This window comes from Xyrauchen texanus, chromosome 14 (genome assembly GCF_025860055.1).
Source record: "Xyrauchen texanus isolate HMW12.3.18 chromosome 14, RBS_HiC_50CHRs, whole genome shotgun sequence".
NCBI lineage: Eukaryota > Metazoa > Chordata > Actinopteri > Cypriniformes > Catostomidae > Xyrauchen > Xyrauchen texanus.
Window position 1 is genome coordinate 5269924 of NC_068289.1, and position 19530 is coordinate 5289453.

Genomic DNA, 19530 nt, shown 5'->3' on the forward strand with positions numbered 1-19530 from the left:
CAAGCAGAATCAGCTTCAGCTTCTCATTTGTGGAACTACTGAGGATCAGCTAGCGCAACCATGATGGGCAAGGTAAACGTGGTTCCAGCTCCCATTTCCACAAAATTTTACTCAAATCACTTTGGTTTGTTATATTTAACTTCAAATCACTAAAAGATTAACTGAATTTTCAGGTCATCTTCTACGAGGACAGGAACTTCCAGGGTCGCTCATATGAGTGCATGAGCGACTGTGCTGACATGTCCTCCTACATGAGCCGCTGTCACTCCTGCAGAGTGGAGAGCGGCTGTTTCATGATGTATGACCGTCCCAACTACATGGGAAATCAGTATTTCTTTAGGAAGGGTGAGTATGCTGATTACATGTCCATGTTTGGAATGAGCAACTGCATCAAGTCTTGCCGTATGATCCCCATGGTGAGTTCCATGAGCATCTTGATTTATTTGTAATTAATTAAATAAAATAATGAAATACAAAATATTGAAGGAATACTCAGAATATTGTATATTCAGAAGCAAGTTTCAGAATATACAATAAGAATATACAATACAAATATTCTTTGAGAATTGCAATTTAGGAGAGGCAGAATTGAATTGTCTTGGATTTATAGATACATTTGATTTGAAGTTGCTACTTCCAAATAAACTTGAATATATTCACTTTTCTCCCAATACAGCACAGGGGATCCTACAGAATGAGGATCTACGAGAGGGAGAACTTCATGGGCCAGATGCACGAGATGATGGATGACTGTGACAACATCATGGACCGTTACCGCATGTCTCACTGCAATTCTTGCCATGTGATGGAAGGTCACTGGCTCATGTATGAGCAGCCCCACTACAGAGGCAGGATGCACTACTTCAGGCCTGGAGAGTACAGGAGCTTCAGCAACATGGGTGGCATGAGATTCATGAGCATGAGGCGTATCATGGATTCAATGTACTAGTGTTCTACTGTTTCAATAAATAATTTCTCTACAAAACAAAACATTGTGTCATGGATATAATATATATTTTTGAAAAACCTAATGAGTAAATTAAATGCAAAGAATTGTTTATTATTTTCAATAAGCCACATACCTTGATTAATTATGTCTTTAAAGAATTATTGCTGATACTAGAAAGTTACTCATAGTAGCTAAAGAAATGTGCTGAAAAATCAGTTTAAAACCAAGAAAAGGCTGATGATATACCACTATTCCACATATGTGTCATATTCTCGTCATTACCAATTTACACTTGTACACACAAATATAATTTTTTTAAACTGCACTTTTTCCACTAAGTTCAAAAAGCGATATACAGTATGCTTTAAGTGTAAATAGCAACAAAAAGCATCTTATTTACACCAAAGTGCAAATAGTGTTAGATATTTGCACCCTGGTGCAAGTATTGGCAGATCCTCTTCGCACCCCTAATTAATTACTAACATACAGTATAGTGGCATCAATGCAGCATGTTTTTTGTGTTTATTTAGAGTCCCAAAGACACCCTATATCAACACATACTCCTAAATCTAAACCTAACCTTCCCTACAGTAACATAGTATCCCCTGGTATATTGTAGTAAAATCATAGTTTAACCAAAATTAACTATATTGGTAACTATATTAACACCATATTACCATAGTGACATCAACCCATGGTTAATTGCATTAAAACTATGGCTTCTGCAAAAAAAAAAACATTATTTCTACAATATAACCATGGTAAAACTATTGTAAATGTTACCCTGATCAAACCTTTCTCTCAACTCCTCGGCCTTCACTGTGACCAAATCACTGCGAGATAATCAACAGTTATATGAATATTTATTCGTTATTATAAGTAGTATTAAATGCATTATTAATACTGGAAACAGGAACATAAGTCAGATTCATACCCGGGTCATCCGCACACAAAAAAGGACATCAACACCGTTGAACACACTACACTACTACAGCAACACTTGGAGTGAAATTGAAATCAATTTCTGTGTTTCCACCAGACTGTTGGAATGCAAATAGCCACACTGTGTGGCAGGTGCAATTTACACCACTTTTGATGTGGTTCAAAATCATTTTACATATACTGTGCCCTCAAAATGTAAAGACTAGACATACTAGCTAGTTCAGACTCTTGTAAAATTAGTTATGTTCATACTTGTGATGATTTGTGTGAAATAGGAGTAGGCAGACGGGTGGTTCGGATCCAAATGCCGCTTTATTGAAGAGAACAAAAGGCAAGTAAATAAAGACAGGAACAAACAAAAGGTCCACGATGGGAAAACGCTAACTAAAGAACTGCACTAAACACAGGATGGGTGCAGACAGCGAACATCCTCAATGGGTAGGGAAATCCTCGGATGGGTGGCACAACAGGGAAACACGAACAGCAGGGAGATCCTCGAGCGAGCGGGCAAACTGCAGGGAAACAAGAACATGCAAGGGCAGAAACGGCAGGTAACGCCACGAACATGAAACACCAACGAATGACATGAAAAGCCAACGAACGACAAAGGGAGGTGGAAACAGAGGGGTTTAAATAAACCGACACGGTGATGACAAAATAACAGACAGGTGCGGACAATAACACAGTGTAACATGGAATGTGACGTGCAGAGTGAAACAGAAAACACGGGGCGGACAACACGGAAACGTGACATGGAGTGTGACGTGCCGAGTGGGACAGAAAACACGGGGTGGACAACACGGGACCGTAACATAACCCCCCTCAAAAGGACCAGATTCCAGATGGTCCTGAAATTAAATACAAAAATAATAAAAATGAACACAGAACCCAGGAGAGAGGGGGTAGACTCGGGGGAAAACAGACAGACCAGGGGTGAAACAAGGGGCACAGAGACAGACCACGGGGTGCAAGGGGTATTGAGACAGACCACGGGGGTACAAGGGGCATTGAGACAGACCAGGGAGGCCGAGAGGGCAGACAGGCAGACCGGGGAGGCCGAGAGGGCAGACAGGTAGACCGGGGAGGCCGAGAGGGCAGACAGGCAGACCGGGGAGGCCGAGAGGGCAGACAAGCAGTTTATGGGGGTGTGTGAAGGGGTCCGGGTCCGGTGGCCTGGGGGGCGGCAACCGGGCAGGGACAAGTTCAGGAGGCCTGTGAGGCGGCCACAGTGTGGGGATAGGCCTGGGGGGCCCGGGAGCTGGCCACAAGGCGAGCACCGGGTCAGGAGGTCTGGGAGTGGGCCATGGGGCAGGGGCAGATTTGGGTGGCCTGGGAGCTGGCCTCTGGGCAGGGGCTGGTACAGGAGACCTGGGAGGTGGCCGCAGGACAGAGGCTGGCGGAGCCGTGTGAGGTGGAGCCAAGGAGGACTTTGGAGGTGGAGACGTAGAAGACTTGGGAGGCGCCGCCGAAGGAGGCGTAGGCAGGGCCGTGGGAGGCTCAGGCAGTGGTGCCGAGGGAGGCTCAGGAGGCGGAGCTGAGGAAGGCCCAGGAGGCGGAGCCGAGGAAGGCCCAGGAGGCGGAGCCGAGCCGTGGAAGGCTCGAGAGGCTCGAAAGGCAGAGCCCTGGAAGGCTCGAGAGGCTCGAGAGGCGGGTCCCTGGGTGGCTCAAGAGACTGGAGAGGCGGAGCTGTGGAAGGCTCGAGAGGCTCGAAAGGTAGAGCCCTGGAAGACTCGAGAGGCTTGAGAGGCGGGTCCCTGGGTGGCTCGAGAGACTGGAGAGGCGGAGCCCTGAGAGGCTCGAGAGACTTGAGAGGCGGAGCCCTGGAAGGTTCGAGAGACTTGAGAGGCAGAGCCCTGGGAGGCTCGAGATACTTGAGAGGCGGAGCCCTGGGAGGCTCGAGAGACTTGAGAGGTGGAGCCCTGAGAGGCTCGAGAGACTTGAGAGGAGGAGCCCTGAGAAGCACGAGAGACTTGAGAGGCGGAGCCCTGGGAGGCTCGAGAGACTTGAGAGGCGGAGCCCTGGGAGGCTCGAGAGACTTGAGAGGCGGAGCCCTGAGAGGCTCGAGAGACTTGAGAGGCGGAGCTCTGAGAGGCTCAAGAGATTTGAGAGGCGGAAACCTGGAAGGCTCGAGAGACTTGAGAGGCGGAGCCCTGGGAGGCGGTTCCCTGGGTGGCTCGAGAGACTTGAGAGGTGGAGCCCTGAGAGGCTCGAGAGACTTGAGAGGCGGAGCCCTGGAAGGCTTGAGAGACTTGAGAGGCAGAGCCCTGGGAGCTCGAGAGACTTGAGAGGTGGAGCCCTGGGAGGCTCGAGAGACTTGAGAGGCGGAGCCCTGGAAGGCTCGAGAAACTTGAGAGGCAGAGCCCTGGAAGGCTTGGGAGGCGGAGCCCTGGAAGGCTCGAGAGACTTGAGAGGCGGAGCCCTGGAAGGCTCGAGAGACTTGAGAGGCGGAGCCCTGGAAGGATCGAGAGACTTGAGAGGCGGAGCCCTCTAAGGCTCGAGACGAGGAGCCCTGGGAGGTTGGAGAGGAGGAGCCCTGGGAGGCTCGAGGGGCAGAGCCCTGTAGGGCTCGGGGGGCGCTGACTCTTGGACGGGCACGACCACTGGCGCTGACTTTTGGATGGACATGGCTACTGGCGCTGGCTCTTGGACGTTCATAGCTACTGGCACTGGCTCTTGGATGGTCATGGCTACTGGCACTGGCTCTTGGACTTTAGAGGCGGAGCCCTGGAAGGCTCGAGAGACTTGAGAGGCGGAGCCCTGGAAGGCTCGAGAGACTTGAGAGGCGGAGCCCTGGAAGGCTCAAGAGGAGGAGCCCTGGGAGGCTGGAGAGGAGGAGCCCTGGGAGGCTCGAGGGGCGGAGCTCTGGGGCGCTGACTCTTGGACGGGCACGACCACTGACACCATAGCGAAGGCATATCACGCCCAGCAAGTGCCGCCTCCTGTGGGGCTGCGAGCCCATTCTACCAGGATTATTGCGGCCTCCTGGGCCTTGACCAGTGGCGCCTCTCTAATAGACATTTGCAACGCAGCAAGCTGGGCAACACACAACCCCTTTGTGTGGTTCTACAATATCCGGGATGAGCCAGATTTGTCCTGTGTCATGGCAGGAACGAACAATTCCCATTGGCCTTTTATCAAAGATCAGGGATGTCTCGGGCCATCAGAGAATGGAGGTTATGAAACAGGACGTTAAGTTGCCATGGCTTTAAAGACTATAGAAGTCTACCAGTCTAACATCATTGTGCACATTTCAGTTAAAGAGTTACACGTTTTTATAGTTTTCTGGTTTGATTTGTTCCCAATTTTACTAAAAAATATAATATTGCAGCAAGTATTCTGTGTGTATAAATGCAAGAGCTGATTTTAGAGCAGCAGAAATTTCAATCAGCTAATGGTCATAATTAAATTTATTTGAAATTGTGTTTGTTGATTTATTTGTCTCAGTTGCAGTAGAAGGCGTACATTTTTGAACGCATTAAAAAAGTGACTTACTCCCATGGATTCAAAATAATCAACCAAAATATTTTCAAATCAATACAAATTGCTTATAAAAATAAGATTTTAGCAACTGGTTAACTCATCTCACTAGTGTGTTTTAAGACTTTGGATTACAGAACGCTATTACAATTAAGTTTTAGAAGGCTATGTTTCAACAACTTTTCAGTAATTCGGCAGATTGGGCTCCATTTCAGTGCACATTAACTTAAGCAACATGTTAATTTCTTGTGTAAAGTCAAGTCATTTTTATTTATATTAATTTATACATCTGTTGCTAGGGAGGGTAGAGTCACATGGGATAACCTCCTTGTGGTTGCTATAATGTGATTCGATCTTGGTGGGGCTTGTGTTGAGTTGTGCATGGATGCCGTGGAGAATGGACCACCTTTAGCTTTGATTATGGTGTGCATTCATCATGGCATTGTTTCGACAACCTTATCCAATGTCACAACAGAGTTGCACAAATTTTTGGTCGAGATCTTGTATTGATGACAGGAGAGTCGAACCACTCTGCACACTCCAGCACATCCCAAAGACTTTCAATGGGGTTAAGGTTAGGTTCTTAACATTTCTTAACCCAGTTCTAGTTATTTCATCAAACTCCTTAGTTGTTTTCTTGGCTTGATGCAGGCCAATAATTTTCCCCTTCTAAAACACAGTAACATATTTTCATGACCACGGGATACATATTCCGATATGGTTGTTTTAGAAATCAGGAGCTTCACACTGCATCAGTTAGGGTCAAAATAATTGTTGCCAACTGAAACATATTAATCACTGCAATAATGATCCAATAATAATTATCTGTTTATTTAAATCCAATCGGCGACTTTGTTTTGTCAGAACTGAGTTGAAGGAAATTTCTAGCCATCCAGTCTTTGAAATCATTGAAACAATCTGATAACTTTAAAAAGTGCATCAGGTTTCTAAGATATATAAAGTTGGGTAATGTCATGATCAGTGGTGGCGAAGGCAGCACTAAGATCTAAAAGAATTAGAAGATAAATGCAGCCACGATCAGATGATTAGTAATTGTGTTGGTTTCATCTACACAATACAACAAATGTTGTGCTGTATAAGGTGTACTGCAGATAGTAAAAACACTTTGAATTGAAGGAAAACATATTTAATAGATCTTGTAAGGCCACATATGCTTAAATGTGTTAACTACAATAAAACATCTTATAAAGTGCTACAAACAAAATTAAGCACCTGAATTATTTTATGAACATAAAAGATTCTAGCTTACTAAATGTAATATATGATAAATTACTTGATAACAACTTGTAAGAGTGCAAGTGTATCACAGCAAGTATTATTTTGCCCATATGGCAAGTTAGTCTGTTTCTCTTGTCATCAATAGCACAGGAAAAAAATAAATAATTCTGCACTGGTACATGGCACAGATATAATTTTTTTTGAGCTTTGTAAATTCAAGGAAATGTATCAATAAGGATAGTCGAAAGAGGGCAGATGATAATTGCCGAACAGGAAAATTAAACTATGCTAGCCAAACCCGCGTTCCCCACCCAATAGGTCAGAAAACATGCACTCGTTGGAGGACATACTGTAACTGACTCAAAAATAATATAGATGGGTGGGTCTAGGAAATTAAATATTTGCCAAAGTATTTGTTTGGGTGAAATGTTCTCTTTGGTTATTATGTCACCAATACTACATAAGCAATTTTGATCAATTTGTCATGGCACAAGCCAAAAAAAATTATGTATTTGTTTCTTTCAAATTCTTTCATTTTAGAATCTAAAAACATCACACATAAATGCTTGATCTGACAAATGCAAAACTAAAAGCTTTACAGCATCCATTTAAACATGCACAGTCAGGAATTGACAAACAATAGATGCTGTATACACCTTTTAGTCTTGGTCTAGTATAAAAGCACAGGTGACAGCAGACATCCAACAAGCAGAATCAGCATCAGCTTCTCATTTGTGGAACTACTGAGGATCAGCTAGCACAACCATGATGGGCAAGGTAAACGTGGTTCCAGCTCCCATTTCCACAAAATTTTACTCAAATCACTTTGGTTTGTTATATTTAACTTGAAATCACTAAAAGATTAACTGAATTTTCAGGTCATCTTCTACGAGGACAGGAACTTCCAGGGTCGCTCATATGAGTGCATGAGCGACTGTGCTGACATGTCCTCCTACTTGAACCGCTGTCACTCCTGCAGAGTGGAGAGCGGCTGTTTCATGATGTATGACCGTCCCAACTACATGGGAAATCAGTATTTCTTTAGGAAGGGCGAGTATGCTGATTACATGTCCATGTTTGGAATGAGCAACTGCATCAGGTCCTGCCGTATGATCCCCATGGTGAGTTCCATGAGCATCTTGATTTACTTGTAATTAATTAAATAAAATAATGAAATACAAAATATTGAAGGAATACTCAGAATATTGTATATTCAGAAGCAAGTTTCAGAATATACAATAAGAATATACAATACAAATATTCTTTGAGAATTGCAATTTAGGAGAGGCAGAATTGAATTGTCTTGGATTTATAGATACATTTGATTTGAAGTTGCTACTTCCAAATAAACTTGAATATATTCACTTTTCTCCCAATACAGCACAGGGGATCCTACAGAATGAGGATCTACGAGAGGGAGAACTTCATGGGCCAGATGCACGAGATGATGGATGACTGTGACAACATCATGGACCGTTACCGCATGTCTCACTGCAATTCTTGCCATGTGATGGAAGGTCACTGGCTCATGTATGAGCAGCCCCACTACAGAGGCAGGATGCACTACTTCATGCCTGGAGAGTACAGGAGCTTCAGCAACATGGGTGGCATGAGATTCATGAGCATGAGACGTATCATGGATTCAATGTACTAGTGTTCTACTGTTTCAATAAATAATTTCTCTACAAAACAAAACATTGTGTCATGGATATAATATATATTTTTGAAAAACCTAATGAGTAAATTAAATGCAAAGAATTGTTTATTATTGTCAATAAGCCACATACCTTGACTAATTATGTCTTTAAAGAATTATTGCTGATACTAGAAAGTTACTCATAGTAGCTAAAGAAATGTGCTGAAAGATCAGTTTAAAACCAAGAAAAGGCTGATGATATACCACTATTCCACATATGTGTCATATTCTCGTCATTACCAATTTACACTTGTACACACAAATATAATTTTTTTAAACTGCACTTTTTCCACTAAGTTCAAAAAGCGATATACAGTATGCTTTAAGTGTAAATAGCAACAAAAAGCATTTTATTTACACCAAAGTGCAAATAGTGTTAGATGCCATTTGCACCCTGGTGCAAGTATTGGCAGATCTTCTTCGCACCCCTAATTAATTACTAACATACAGTATAGTGGCATCAATGCAGCATGTTTTTTGTGTTTATTTAGAGTCCCAAAGACACCCTATATCAACACATACTCCTAAATCTAAACCTAACCTTCCCTACAGTAACATAGTATCCCCTGGTATATTGTAGCAAAATCATAGTTTAACCAAAATTAACTATATTGGAAAACTATATTAACACCATATTACCATAGTGACATCAACCCATGGTTAATTGCATTAAAACTATGGCTTCTGCAACATTATTTCTACAATATAACCATGGTAAAACTATTGTAAGTAAATGTTACCCTGATCAAACCTTTCTCTCAACTCCTCGGCCTTCACTGTGACCAAATCACTGCGAGATAATCAACAGTTATATTAATTTTTATTATTTATAATAAGTAGTATTAAATGCATTATTAATACTGGAAACAGGAACATAAGTCAGATTCATACCCGGGTCAACCGCACACAAAAAAGCACATCAACACTGTTGAACACACTACACTACTACAGCAACACTTGGAGTGAAATTGAAATCAATTTCTGTGTTTCCACCAGACTGTTGGAGTGCAAATAGCCACACTGTGTGGCAGGTGCAATTTACACCACTTTTGATGTGGTTCAAAATCATTTCCATATACTGTGCCCTCAAAATGTAAAGACTAGACATACTAGCTAGTTCAGACTCTTGTAAAATTAGTTATGTTCATACTTGTGATGATTTGTGTGAAATAAAAGTGAAGAGAACAAAAGGCAAGTAAATAAAGACAGGAACAAACAAAAGGTCCACGATGTGAAAACGCTAACTAAAGAACTGCACTAAACACAGGAGGGGTGCAGACAGCGAACATCCTCAATGGGTAGGGAAATCCTCGGATGGGTGGCACAACAGGGAAACACGAACAGCAGGGAGATCCTCGAGCGAGTGGGAAAACTGCGGGGAAACAAGAACATGCAAGGGCAGAAACGGCAGGTAACGCCACGAACATGAAACACCAACGAATGACATGAAAAGCCAACGAACGACAAAGGGAGGTGGAAACAGAGGGGTTTAAATAAACCGACACGGTGATGACAAAATAACAGACAGGTGCGGACAATAACACAGTGTAACATGGAATGTGACGTGCAGAGTGAAACAGAAAACACAGGGCGGACAACACGGAAACGTGACATGGAGTGTGACGTGCCGAGTGGGACAGAAAACACGGGGTGGACAACACGGGACCGTAACATAACCCCCCCTCAAAAGGACCGGATTCCAGACGGTCCTGAAATTAAATACAAAAATAATAAAAATGAACACAGAACCCAGGAGAGAGGGGGTAGACTCGGGGGAAAACAGACAGACCAGGGGTGAAACAAGGGGCACAGAGACAGACCACGGGGTGCAAGGGGTATTGAGACAGACCACGGGGGTACAAGGGGCATTGAGACAGACCAGGGAGGCCGAGAGGGCAGACAGGCAGACCGGGGAGGCCGAGAGGGCAGACAGGTAGACCGGGGAGGCCGAGAGGGCAGACAGGCAGACCGGGGAGGCCGAGAGGTCAGACAAGCAGTTTATGGGCGTGTGTGAAGGGGTCCGGGTCCGGTGGCCTGGGGGGCGTCAACCGGGCAGGGACCAGTTCAGGAGGCCTGGGAGGTGGCCACAGTGTGGGGATAGGCCTGGGGGGCCTGGGAGCTGGCCACAAGGCGAGCACCGGGTCAGGAGGTCTGGGAGTGGGCCATGGGGCAGGGGCAGATTTGGGTGGCCTGGGAGCTGGCCCAGGGGAAGGAGCCGAGGAAGGCCCAGGAGGCGGAGCCGAGCCGTGGAAGGCTCGAGAGGCTCGAAAGGCAGAGCCCTGGAAGGCTCGAGAGGCTCGAGAGGCGGGTCCCTGGGTGGCTCGAGAGACTGGAGAGGCGGAGCCGTGGAAGGCTCGAGAGGCTCGAAAGGTAGAGCCCTGGAACACTCGAGAGGCTCGAGAGGCGGGTCCCTGGGTGGCTCGAGAGACTTGAGAGGCGGAGCCCTGAGAGGCTCGAGAGACTTGAGAGGCGGAGCCCTGGAAGGTTCGAGAGACTTGAGAGGCAGAGCCCTGGGAGGCTCGAGATACTTGAGAGGCGGAGCCCTGGGAGGCTCGAGAGACTTGAGAGGTGGAGCCCTGAGAGGCTCGAGAGACTTGAGAGGCGGAGCCCTGAGAAGCACGAGAGACTTGAGAGGCGGAGCCCTGGGAGGCTCGAGAGACTTGAGAGGCGGAGCCCTGGGAGGCTCGAGAGACTTGAGAGGCGGAGCCCTGAGAGGCTCGAGAGACTTGAGAGGCGGAGCTCTGAGAGGCTAAAGAGATTTGAGAGGCGGAATCCCGGAAGGCTCGAGAGACTTGAGAGGCGGAGCCCTGGGAGGCGGTTCCCTGGGTGGCTCGAGAGACTTGAGAGGCGGAGCCCTGAGAGGCTCGAGAGACTTGAGAGGCGGAGCCCTGGAAGGCTCGAGAGACTTGAGAGGCGGAGCCCTGGGAGGCTCGAGAGACTTGAGAGGCGGAGCCCTGGGAGGCTCGAGAGACTTGAGAGGTGGAGCCCTGGAAGGCTCGAGAGACTTGAGAGGCGGAGCCCTGGAAGGCTTGGGAGGCGGAGCCCTGGAAGGCTCGAGAGACTTGAGAGGCGGAGCCCTGGAAGGTTCGAGAGACTTGAGAGGCGGAGCCCTGGAAGGCTCGAGAGACTTGAGAGGCGGAGCCCTGGAAGGCTCGAGAGACTTGAGAGGAGGAGCCCTGGAAGGCTCGAGAGGAGGAGCCCTGGGAGGCTGGAGAGGAGGAGCCCTGGGAGGCTCGAGGGGCAGAGCCCTGTAGGGCTCGGGGGCGCTGACTCTTGGACGGGCACGACCACTGGCGCTGGCTTTTGGACGGACATGGCTACTGGCGCTGGCTCTTGGACGTTCATGGCTACTGGCACTGGCTCTTGGACTTTAGAGGCGGAGCCCTGGAAGGCTCGAGAGACTTGAGAGGTGGAGCCCTGGAAGGCTCGAGAGGAGGAGCCCTGGGAGGCTCGAGGGGCAGAGCTCTGGGGCGCTGACTCTTGGACGGGCACGACCACTGACACCATAGCGAAGGCATATCACGCCCAGCAAGTGCCGCCTCCTGCGGGGCTGCGAGCCCATTCTACCAGGATTGTTGCGGCCTCCTGGGCCTTGACCAGTGGCGCCTCTCTAATAGACATTTGCAACGCAGCAGGCTGGGCAACACACAACCCCTTTGTGTGGTTCTACAATATCCGGGTTGAGCCAGATTTGTCCTGTGTCATGGCAGGAACGAACAATTCCCATTGGCCTTTTATCAAAGATCAGAGATGTCTCGGGCCATCAGAGAATGGAGGTTATGAAACAGGACATTAAGATGCCATGGCTTTAAAGACTATAGAAGTCTACCAGTCTAACATCATTGTGCACATTTCAGTTAAAGAGTTACACGTTTTTTAGTTTTCTGGTTTGATTTGTTCCCAATTTTACTAAAAAATATAATATTGCAGCAAGTATTCTGTGTGTATAAATGCAAGAGCTGATTTTAGAGCAGCAGAAATTTCAATCAGCTAATGGTCATAATTTAATTTATTTGAAATTGTGTTTGTTGATTTATTTGTCTCAGTTGCAGTAGAAGGCGTACATTTTTGAACGCATTAAAAAAGTGACTTACTCCCATGGATTCAAAATAATCAACCAACATATTTTCAAATCAATACAAATTGCTTATAAAAATAAGATTTTAGCAACTGGTTAACTCATCTCACTAGTGTGTTTTAAGACTTTGGATTACAGAAAGCTATTACAATTAAGTTTTAGAAGGCTATGTTTCAACAACTTTTCAGTAATTCGGCAGATTGGGCTCCGTTTCAGTGCACATTAACTTAAGCAACATGTTAATTTCTTGTGTGAAGTCAAGTCATTTTTATTTATATTAATTTATACATCTGTTGCTAGGGAGGGTAGAGTCACATGGGATAACCTCCTTGTGGTCGCTATAATGTGATTCGATCTTGGTGGGGCTTGTGTTGAGTTGTGCATGGATGCCGTGGAGAATGGACCACCTTTAGCTTTGATTATGGTGTGCATTCATCATGGCATTGTTTCGACAACCTTATCCAATGTCACAACAGAGTTGCACAAATTTTTGGTCGAGATCTTGTATTGATGACAGGCGAGTCGAACCACTCTGCACACTCCAGCACATCCCAAAGACTTTCAATGGGGTTAAGGTTAGGTTCTTAACAGTTCTTAACCCAGTTCCAGTTATTTCATCAATCTCCTTAGTTGTTTTCCTTCAATTCAAAGTGTTTTTACTATCTGCAGTACACCTTATACAGCACAACATTTGTTGTATTGTGTAGATGAAACCAACATGATTACTAATCATCTGATCGTGGCTGCATTTCTCGTCTAATTCTTTTAGATCTTAGTGCTGCCTTCGCCACCACTGATCATGACATTACCCAACTTTATATATCTTAGAAACCTGATGCACTTTTTAAAGTTATCAGATAGTTTCAATGATTTCAAAGACTGGATGGCTAGAAATTTCCTTCAACTCAGTTCTGACAAAACAAAGTCGCCGTTTGGATTTAAATAAACAGATCATTATTATTGGATCATTATTGCAGTGATTAATATGTTTCAGCTGGCAACAATTATTTTGACCCTAACTGATGCAGTGTGAAGCTCCTGATTTCTAAAACAACCATATCGGAATATGTATCCCGTGGTCATGAAAATATGTTACTGTGTTTTAGAAGGGGAAAATTATTGGCCTGCATCAAGCCAAGAAAACATATTTAATAGATCTTGTAAGGCCACATATGCTTAAATGTGTTGACTACAATAAAACATCTTATAAAGTGCTACAAACAAAATTAAGCACCTGAATTATTTTATGAACATAAAATATTCTAGCTTACTAAATGTAATATATGATAAATTACTTGATAACAACTTGTAAGAGTGCAAGTGTATCACAGCAAGTATTATTTTGCCCATATGGCAAGTTAGTCTGTTTCTCTTGTCATCAATAGCACAGGAAAAAAAAAAAGAATTCTGCACTGGTACGTGGCACAAATATAAATTTTTTTGAGCTTTGTAAATTCAAGGAAATGTATCAATAAGGATAGTCGAAAGAGGGCAGATGATAATTGCCGAACAGGAAAATTAATCTATGCTAGCCAAACCCGCGTTCCCCACCCAATAGGTCAGAAAACATGCACTCGTTGGAGGACATACTGTAACTCTGTCTCAAAAATAATATAGATGGGTGGGTCTAGGAAATCAAATATTTGCCAAAGTATTTGTTTGGGTGAAATGTTCTCTTTGGTTATTATGTCACCAATACTAAATAAGCAATTTTGATCAATTTGTCATGGCACAAGCCAAAAAAAATTATGTATTTGTGTCTTTCAAATTCTTTCATTTTAGAATCTAAAAACATCACACATAAATGCTTGATCTGACAAATGCAAAACTAAAAGCTTTACAGCATCCATTTAAACATGCACAGTCAGGAATTGACAAACAATAGATGCTGTATACACCTTTTAGTCTTGGTCTAGTATAAAAGCACAGGTGACAGCAGACATCCAACAAGCAGAATCAGCATCAGCTTCTCATTTGTGGAACTACTGAGGATCAGCTAGCGCAACCATGATGGGCAAGGTAAACGTGGTTCCAGCTCCCATTTCCACAAAATTTTACTCAAATCACTTTGGTTTGTTATATTTAACTTCAAATCACTAAAAGATTAACTGAATTTTCAGGTCATCTTCTACGAGGACAGAAACTTCCAGGGTCGCTCATATGAGTGCATGAGCGACTGTGCTGACATGTCCTCCTACATGAGCCGCTGTCACTCCTGCAGAGTGGAGAGCGGCTGTTTCATGATGTATGACCGTCCCAACTACATGGGAAATCAGTATTTCTTTAGGAAGGGCGAGTATGCTGATTACATGTCCATGTTTGGAATGAGCAACTGCATCAAGTCTTGCCGTATGATCCCCATGGTGAGTTCCATGTACATCTTATTTATTTGTAATTAATTAAATAAAATAATGAAATACAAAATATTGAAGGAATACTCAGAATATTGTATATTCAGAAGCAAGTTTCAGAATATACAATAAGAATATACAATACAAATATTCTTTGAGAATTGCAATTTAGGAGAGGCAGAATTGAATTGTCTTGGATTTATAGATACATTTGATTTGAAGTTGCTACTTCCAAATAAACTTGAATATATTCGACTTTTCTCCCAATACAGCACAGGGGATCCTACAGAATGAGGATCTACGAGAGGGAGAACTTCATGGGCCAGATGCACGAGATGATGGATGACTGTGACAACATCATGGACCGTTACCGCATGTCTCACTGCAATTCTTGCCATGTGATGGAAGGTCACTGGCTCATGTATGAGCAGCCCCACTACAGAGGCAGGATGCACTACTTCAGGCCTGGAGAGTACAGGAGCTTCAGCAACATGGGTGGCATGAGATTCATGAGCATGAGGCGTATCATGGATTCAATGTACTAGTGTTCTACTGTTTCAATAAATAATTTCTCTACAAAACAAAACATTGTGTCATGGATATAATATATATTTTTGAAAAACCTAATGAGTAAATTAAATGCAAAGATTTGTTTATTATTGTCAATAAGCCACATACCTTGATTAATTATGTCTTTAAAGAATTATTGCTGATACTAGAAAGTTACTCATAGTAGCTAAAGAAATGTGCTGAAAGATCAGTTTAAAACCAAGAAAAGGCTGATGATATACCACTATTCCACATATGTGTCATATTCTCGTCATTACCAATTTACACTTGTACACACAAATATAATTTTTTTAAACTGCACTTTTTCCACTAAGTTCAAAAAGCGATATACAGTATGCTTTAAGTGTAAATAGCAACAAAAAGCATCTTATTTACACCAAAGTGCAAATAGTGTTAGATGCCATTTGCACCCTGGTGCAAGTATTGGCAGATCCTCTTCGCACCCCTAATTAATTACTAACATACAGTATAGTGGCATCAATGCAGCATGTTTTTTGTGTTTATTTAGAGTCCCAAAGACACCCTATATCAACACATACTCCTAAATCTAAACCTACAGTAACATAGTATCCCCCTGGTATATTGTAGTAAAATCATAGTTTAACCAAAATTAACTATATTGGAAAACTATATTAACACCATATTACCATAGTGACATCAACCCACGGTTAATTGCATTAAAACTATGGCTTCTGCAAAAAAAAAAACATTATTTCTACAATATAACCATAGTAAAACCATTGTAAATGTTACCCTGATCAAACCTTTTTCTCAACTCCTCGACATTCACTGTGACCAAATCCTGCGAGATAATCAACATTTATATGAATATTTATTCGTTATTATAAGTAGTATTAAATGCATTATTAATACTGGAAACAGGAACATAAGTCGGATTCATACCCGGGTCATCCGCACACAAAAAAGCACATCCACACCGTTGAACACCCTACACTACTAGCAACACTTGGAGTGAAATTTGTCTTCAATTTCTGTGTTTCCACCAGACTGTTGGAATGCAAATAGCCACACTGTGTGGCAGGTGCAATTTACACCACTTTTGATGTGGTTCAAAATCATTTCCATATACTGTGCCCTCAAAATGTAAAGACTAGACATACTAGCTAGTTCAGACTCTTGTAAAATTAGTTATATTCATACTAGACATGCACAACAAATTATTTAACAGAGGAAACAGATATTATCAGTCATTCCTAAACACAGTTAAACGTGATACTTTATAAAACTTTGTTTATCAGCAAAATCATAAGATGTCTTATATGTAAGATTTTACTCTCATTAAGATATATCAATCAACCAACACAATTTCAAATTGATACAATAAAGGAACACATTGATCACTAGCTTGCTTTCCTAAATTTTATTACAAGAATATAACCACTTGCCACGCCTTTATCAGTGAACAAATCTGATAAGTGTTTTGATTAATACAATTCAATGAAAAGATGTATGGCAATATCCTGGACTTTCCACATTTACAGCGTATGCTCTCTTCACTATTTGTTTTCCTTTATTTTGTAGAACACAAGAGGAATTATTCTGTAGAATGTCCTAGCTGCTCTTTTACACTCAAAGAAAATGAAAGGGAACCGGTGCTGTCAGCGGGGGCAGTTGAAGGGTCAGTGGATATTCAGGGCTTAGCCTAGAACTCTGTGGATGCATAAGAGGCCATCCTTTGATGAAATATCAGAATATAATACACTATATAATAATACTGGCAGCCAAAAGTTTGGAATAATGTACAGATTTTGCTGTTTTGGAAGGAAATTGGTACTTTAATTCACCAAAATATAGTCAGGACATTGCTGATGTAAAAAACAGCACCATCACTATTTAAAAAAAAAAAAAAGTACATCAGAGTCTCTAGTTTGAGAAATAGACACCTCACGTGTCCTCAGCTGACAGCTTCATTGAATTCTGCCTGCTTAACACCAGTTTCATGTAGAATAGTAAAGAGAAGACTCGGGGTACAGGCCTTATTGGAAGAATTGCAAAGAAAAAGCCACTTTTGAAACAGAAAATCAAAAAGAAAAGGTTAGAGTGGGCAAAGAACAGCCACACCACAACAGCCTGTCAAGACAGCCACATGTATGGCAAGTGCTACAGGAGCAGCCAAAAGAAAAAGAAGTATCAACTTGGTACAGAAGCACTGGTACTTTAGAAATCCTACTAAAAGATGATCAAAGACTTTACGGAAAACATTCGTGGCTGACTGCTGCCTGTATTTGCTATTGGAATAATCCTACTTACAACTTCTGAGGTGGTAATTACGAGTATGTCGCGTTCAATTGCTTTGTTGTTGGAAAAAACAGTGAACATGGAGGACACCAGGTTCATTCCTGCATATAGGTAACTCTTAATTTTGACACCTTGATATGTATTACTTAGAAAGCTAGCTGAAGATAATGGTATTTTTGGCAAATATTTGATATTTTCTCGGTGTAAAAATGTAGCATCAAATGGTTGCTGATATAAATAAATGTGTAAGACTGAAATGGTAGGCACTAACATTAGCTGTGTTTAGAAAAATGCATAAAACCTAGGATTCACTACAGAAACCGTACTCTCCTGTACCATGTTGAAAGTTTACCCAACACGGAAACTCGGTTATCAAAATTATCTTTTTGCTTTCCCAGTCAAAAACAACTTCCGATAATTCCGATAGCACATGAAGGCAGTATAATCCTCGGCAGACACTAGGGGTCACTCTTGGGAGCCCAAGACACTTCTGATCTTTGATAAATGGCCAAGGGGAATTGGCGAATGGTATTTGCATGCAACTCCCCCGAACATATAGGTATAAAGTAGCTGGTGTGCGTGGCTTGCGCTCTCCAACCCGTCGCGATGGCTGACCCGGACCGTCCGACTCGGCTACGCGATTCAGTTCAGCAGGCGTCTGGCCAGGTTCTGCGGCGTTCACTTTACCACGCTGCTACCTTGCGTGTGGAAATTGCTACCCTCCCAAAAAAAGGTGCGATAGAGCCTGTCCCTCTGGCCGAGATGAAGAAGGGGTTTTACAGCCCCTAATTTGTACCCAAGAAAGGTGGTGTGTTGTGGCCAATCTTGAACCTGCGAGTACTGAACCGGGCTTTACAGAGACTCCTGTTCAAGATGCTGATGCAAAAATGCCTTATAGCGAGCGTCCGACATCAATATTGGTTCGCCGCGGTAGACCTGAAGGACGCGTACTTCTACGTCTCGATTCCACCTCGACGGAGACCCTTCCTGCCGTTTGCGCTCAAGGGTCATGCGTACCAGTACAAGGTCCTCCCTTTCGGCCTGTCCCTGTTCCCTTGCATCTTCACAAAGGTCACAGAGGCAGCTCTTGCCCTGTTAAAGGAAGTGGGCGTTCGCATCCTCAGCTATCTCAATGACTGGCTAATCCTAGCTCACTCTCGGGATGTGTTGTGTGCGCACAGGGACCTGGTGCTCACGCACCTCAGCCAGCTAGGGCTTCAGGTCAACGAGGAAAAGAGCAAGCTCCTCCCGGTTCAGAGCATCTCTTTTCTCTGCTTGGAGTCTCACAAACAAGCGTCTCACGAATGAGCTCGCACAGTCGGAGCTGACCTGTTTCAAGGCATTCAGACAGAAAACAGCGGTTCCAATGAAACTGTTTCAGAGGCTCCTGGGGCAAATGGCATCCTCAGCAGTGGCCACACCACTCGGTTGATGCATATGAGACCACTTCAGCACATCGTATGGCCATTACGCCGGTCTATCACAATCACATCAGCCCTTGGACCGACCTTACATTTCGACGGGCAGGTGTTCCTTTAGAGTAGGTCTCCAGGCACATCGTGGTTACGACAGATACCTCCAAAACAGGCTGGGGCGCTGTATGCAACGGGCACGCAGTCGCCGGCACCTGGACGGGCCCGCGGCCACGTTGGCACATCAAATTAATTATTGGCAATACTGTTAGCCCTGCAGAATTTCTGGTCGTTGATCCAGGGCAAGCACGTGTTGGTTCGGACAGACAACACGGCAACACTGGCATATATCAATCGTCAAGACGTCACAACTCGCCTGCCGTCTCCTCCTCTGGAGTCAGCATCACCTCAAGTTACTGCAAGCCGCTCACATGCCGGGCGACCTCAACAAGGCAGAGGACTCACTGCCATGATAGGTCACCCACAGGGGAGAGTGGAGACTCCACCCTCAGGTGGTCCAGCTGATTTAGAGTCGATTCGTGCAGGTGCAGGTAGAC

General features: G+C 43.9%; 3 protein-coding genes across 3 annotated transcripts; all 3 read left to right on the forward strand.

Moving 5' to 3' along the window:
• On the forward strand, window positions 1-981 carry LOC127654889 (gamma-crystallin M2-like). Its single transcript, XM_052142430.1, has 3 exons — window positions 1-72; window positions 174-416; window positions 677-981. The coding sequence occupies exons 1-3, from the start codon at window positions 61-63 to the stop codon at window positions 947-949; spliced, it is 528 nt and encodes a 175-aa protein (XP_051998390.1). The 5' UTR covers window positions 1-60; the 3' UTR covers window positions 950-981.
• A 6332-nt stretch (window positions 982-7313) lies between these two features.
• On the forward strand, window positions 7314-8295 carry LOC127654886 (gamma-crystallin M2-like). The gene is made up of 3 exons (XM_052142426.1): window positions 7314-7384; window positions 7486-7728; window positions 7989-8295. The coding sequence occupies exons 1-3, from the start codon at window positions 7373-7375 to the stop codon at window positions 8259-8261; spliced, it is 528 nt and encodes a 175-aa protein (XP_051998386.1). The 5' UTR covers window positions 7314-7372; the 3' UTR covers window positions 8262-8295.
• A 6032-nt stretch (window positions 8296-14327) lies between these two features.
• Window positions 14328-15311, forward strand: LOC127654887 (gamma-crystallin M2-like). Its single transcript, XM_052142427.1, has 3 exons — window positions 14328-14400; window positions 14502-14744; window positions 15005-15311. The coding sequence occupies exons 1-3, from the start codon at window positions 14389-14391 to the stop codon at window positions 15275-15277; spliced, it is 528 nt and encodes a 175-aa protein (XP_051998387.1). The 5' UTR covers window positions 14328-14388; the 3' UTR covers window positions 15278-15311.
• The last annotated feature ends 4219 nt before the right edge of the window (window positions 15312-19530 follow it).

Bases quoted from the DNA above. Each gene is read 5' to 3' on its own strand.
- LOC127654889 (XM_052142430.1), top strand. The intron at 417-676 runs GTGAGTTCCATG...CTCCCAATACAG, and splicing joins CTTGCCGTATGATCCCCATG to CACAGGGGATCCTACAGAAT.
- LOC127654886 (XM_052142426.1), top strand. The intron at 7,729-7,988 runs GTGAGTTCCATG...CTCCCAATACAG, and splicing joins CCTGCCGTATGATCCCCATG to CACAGGGGATCCTACAGAAT.
- LOC127654887 (XM_052142427.1), top strand. The intron at 14,745-15,004 runs GTGAGTTCCATG...CTCCCAATACAG, and splicing joins CTTGCCGTATGATCCCCATG to CACAGGGGATCCTACAGAAT.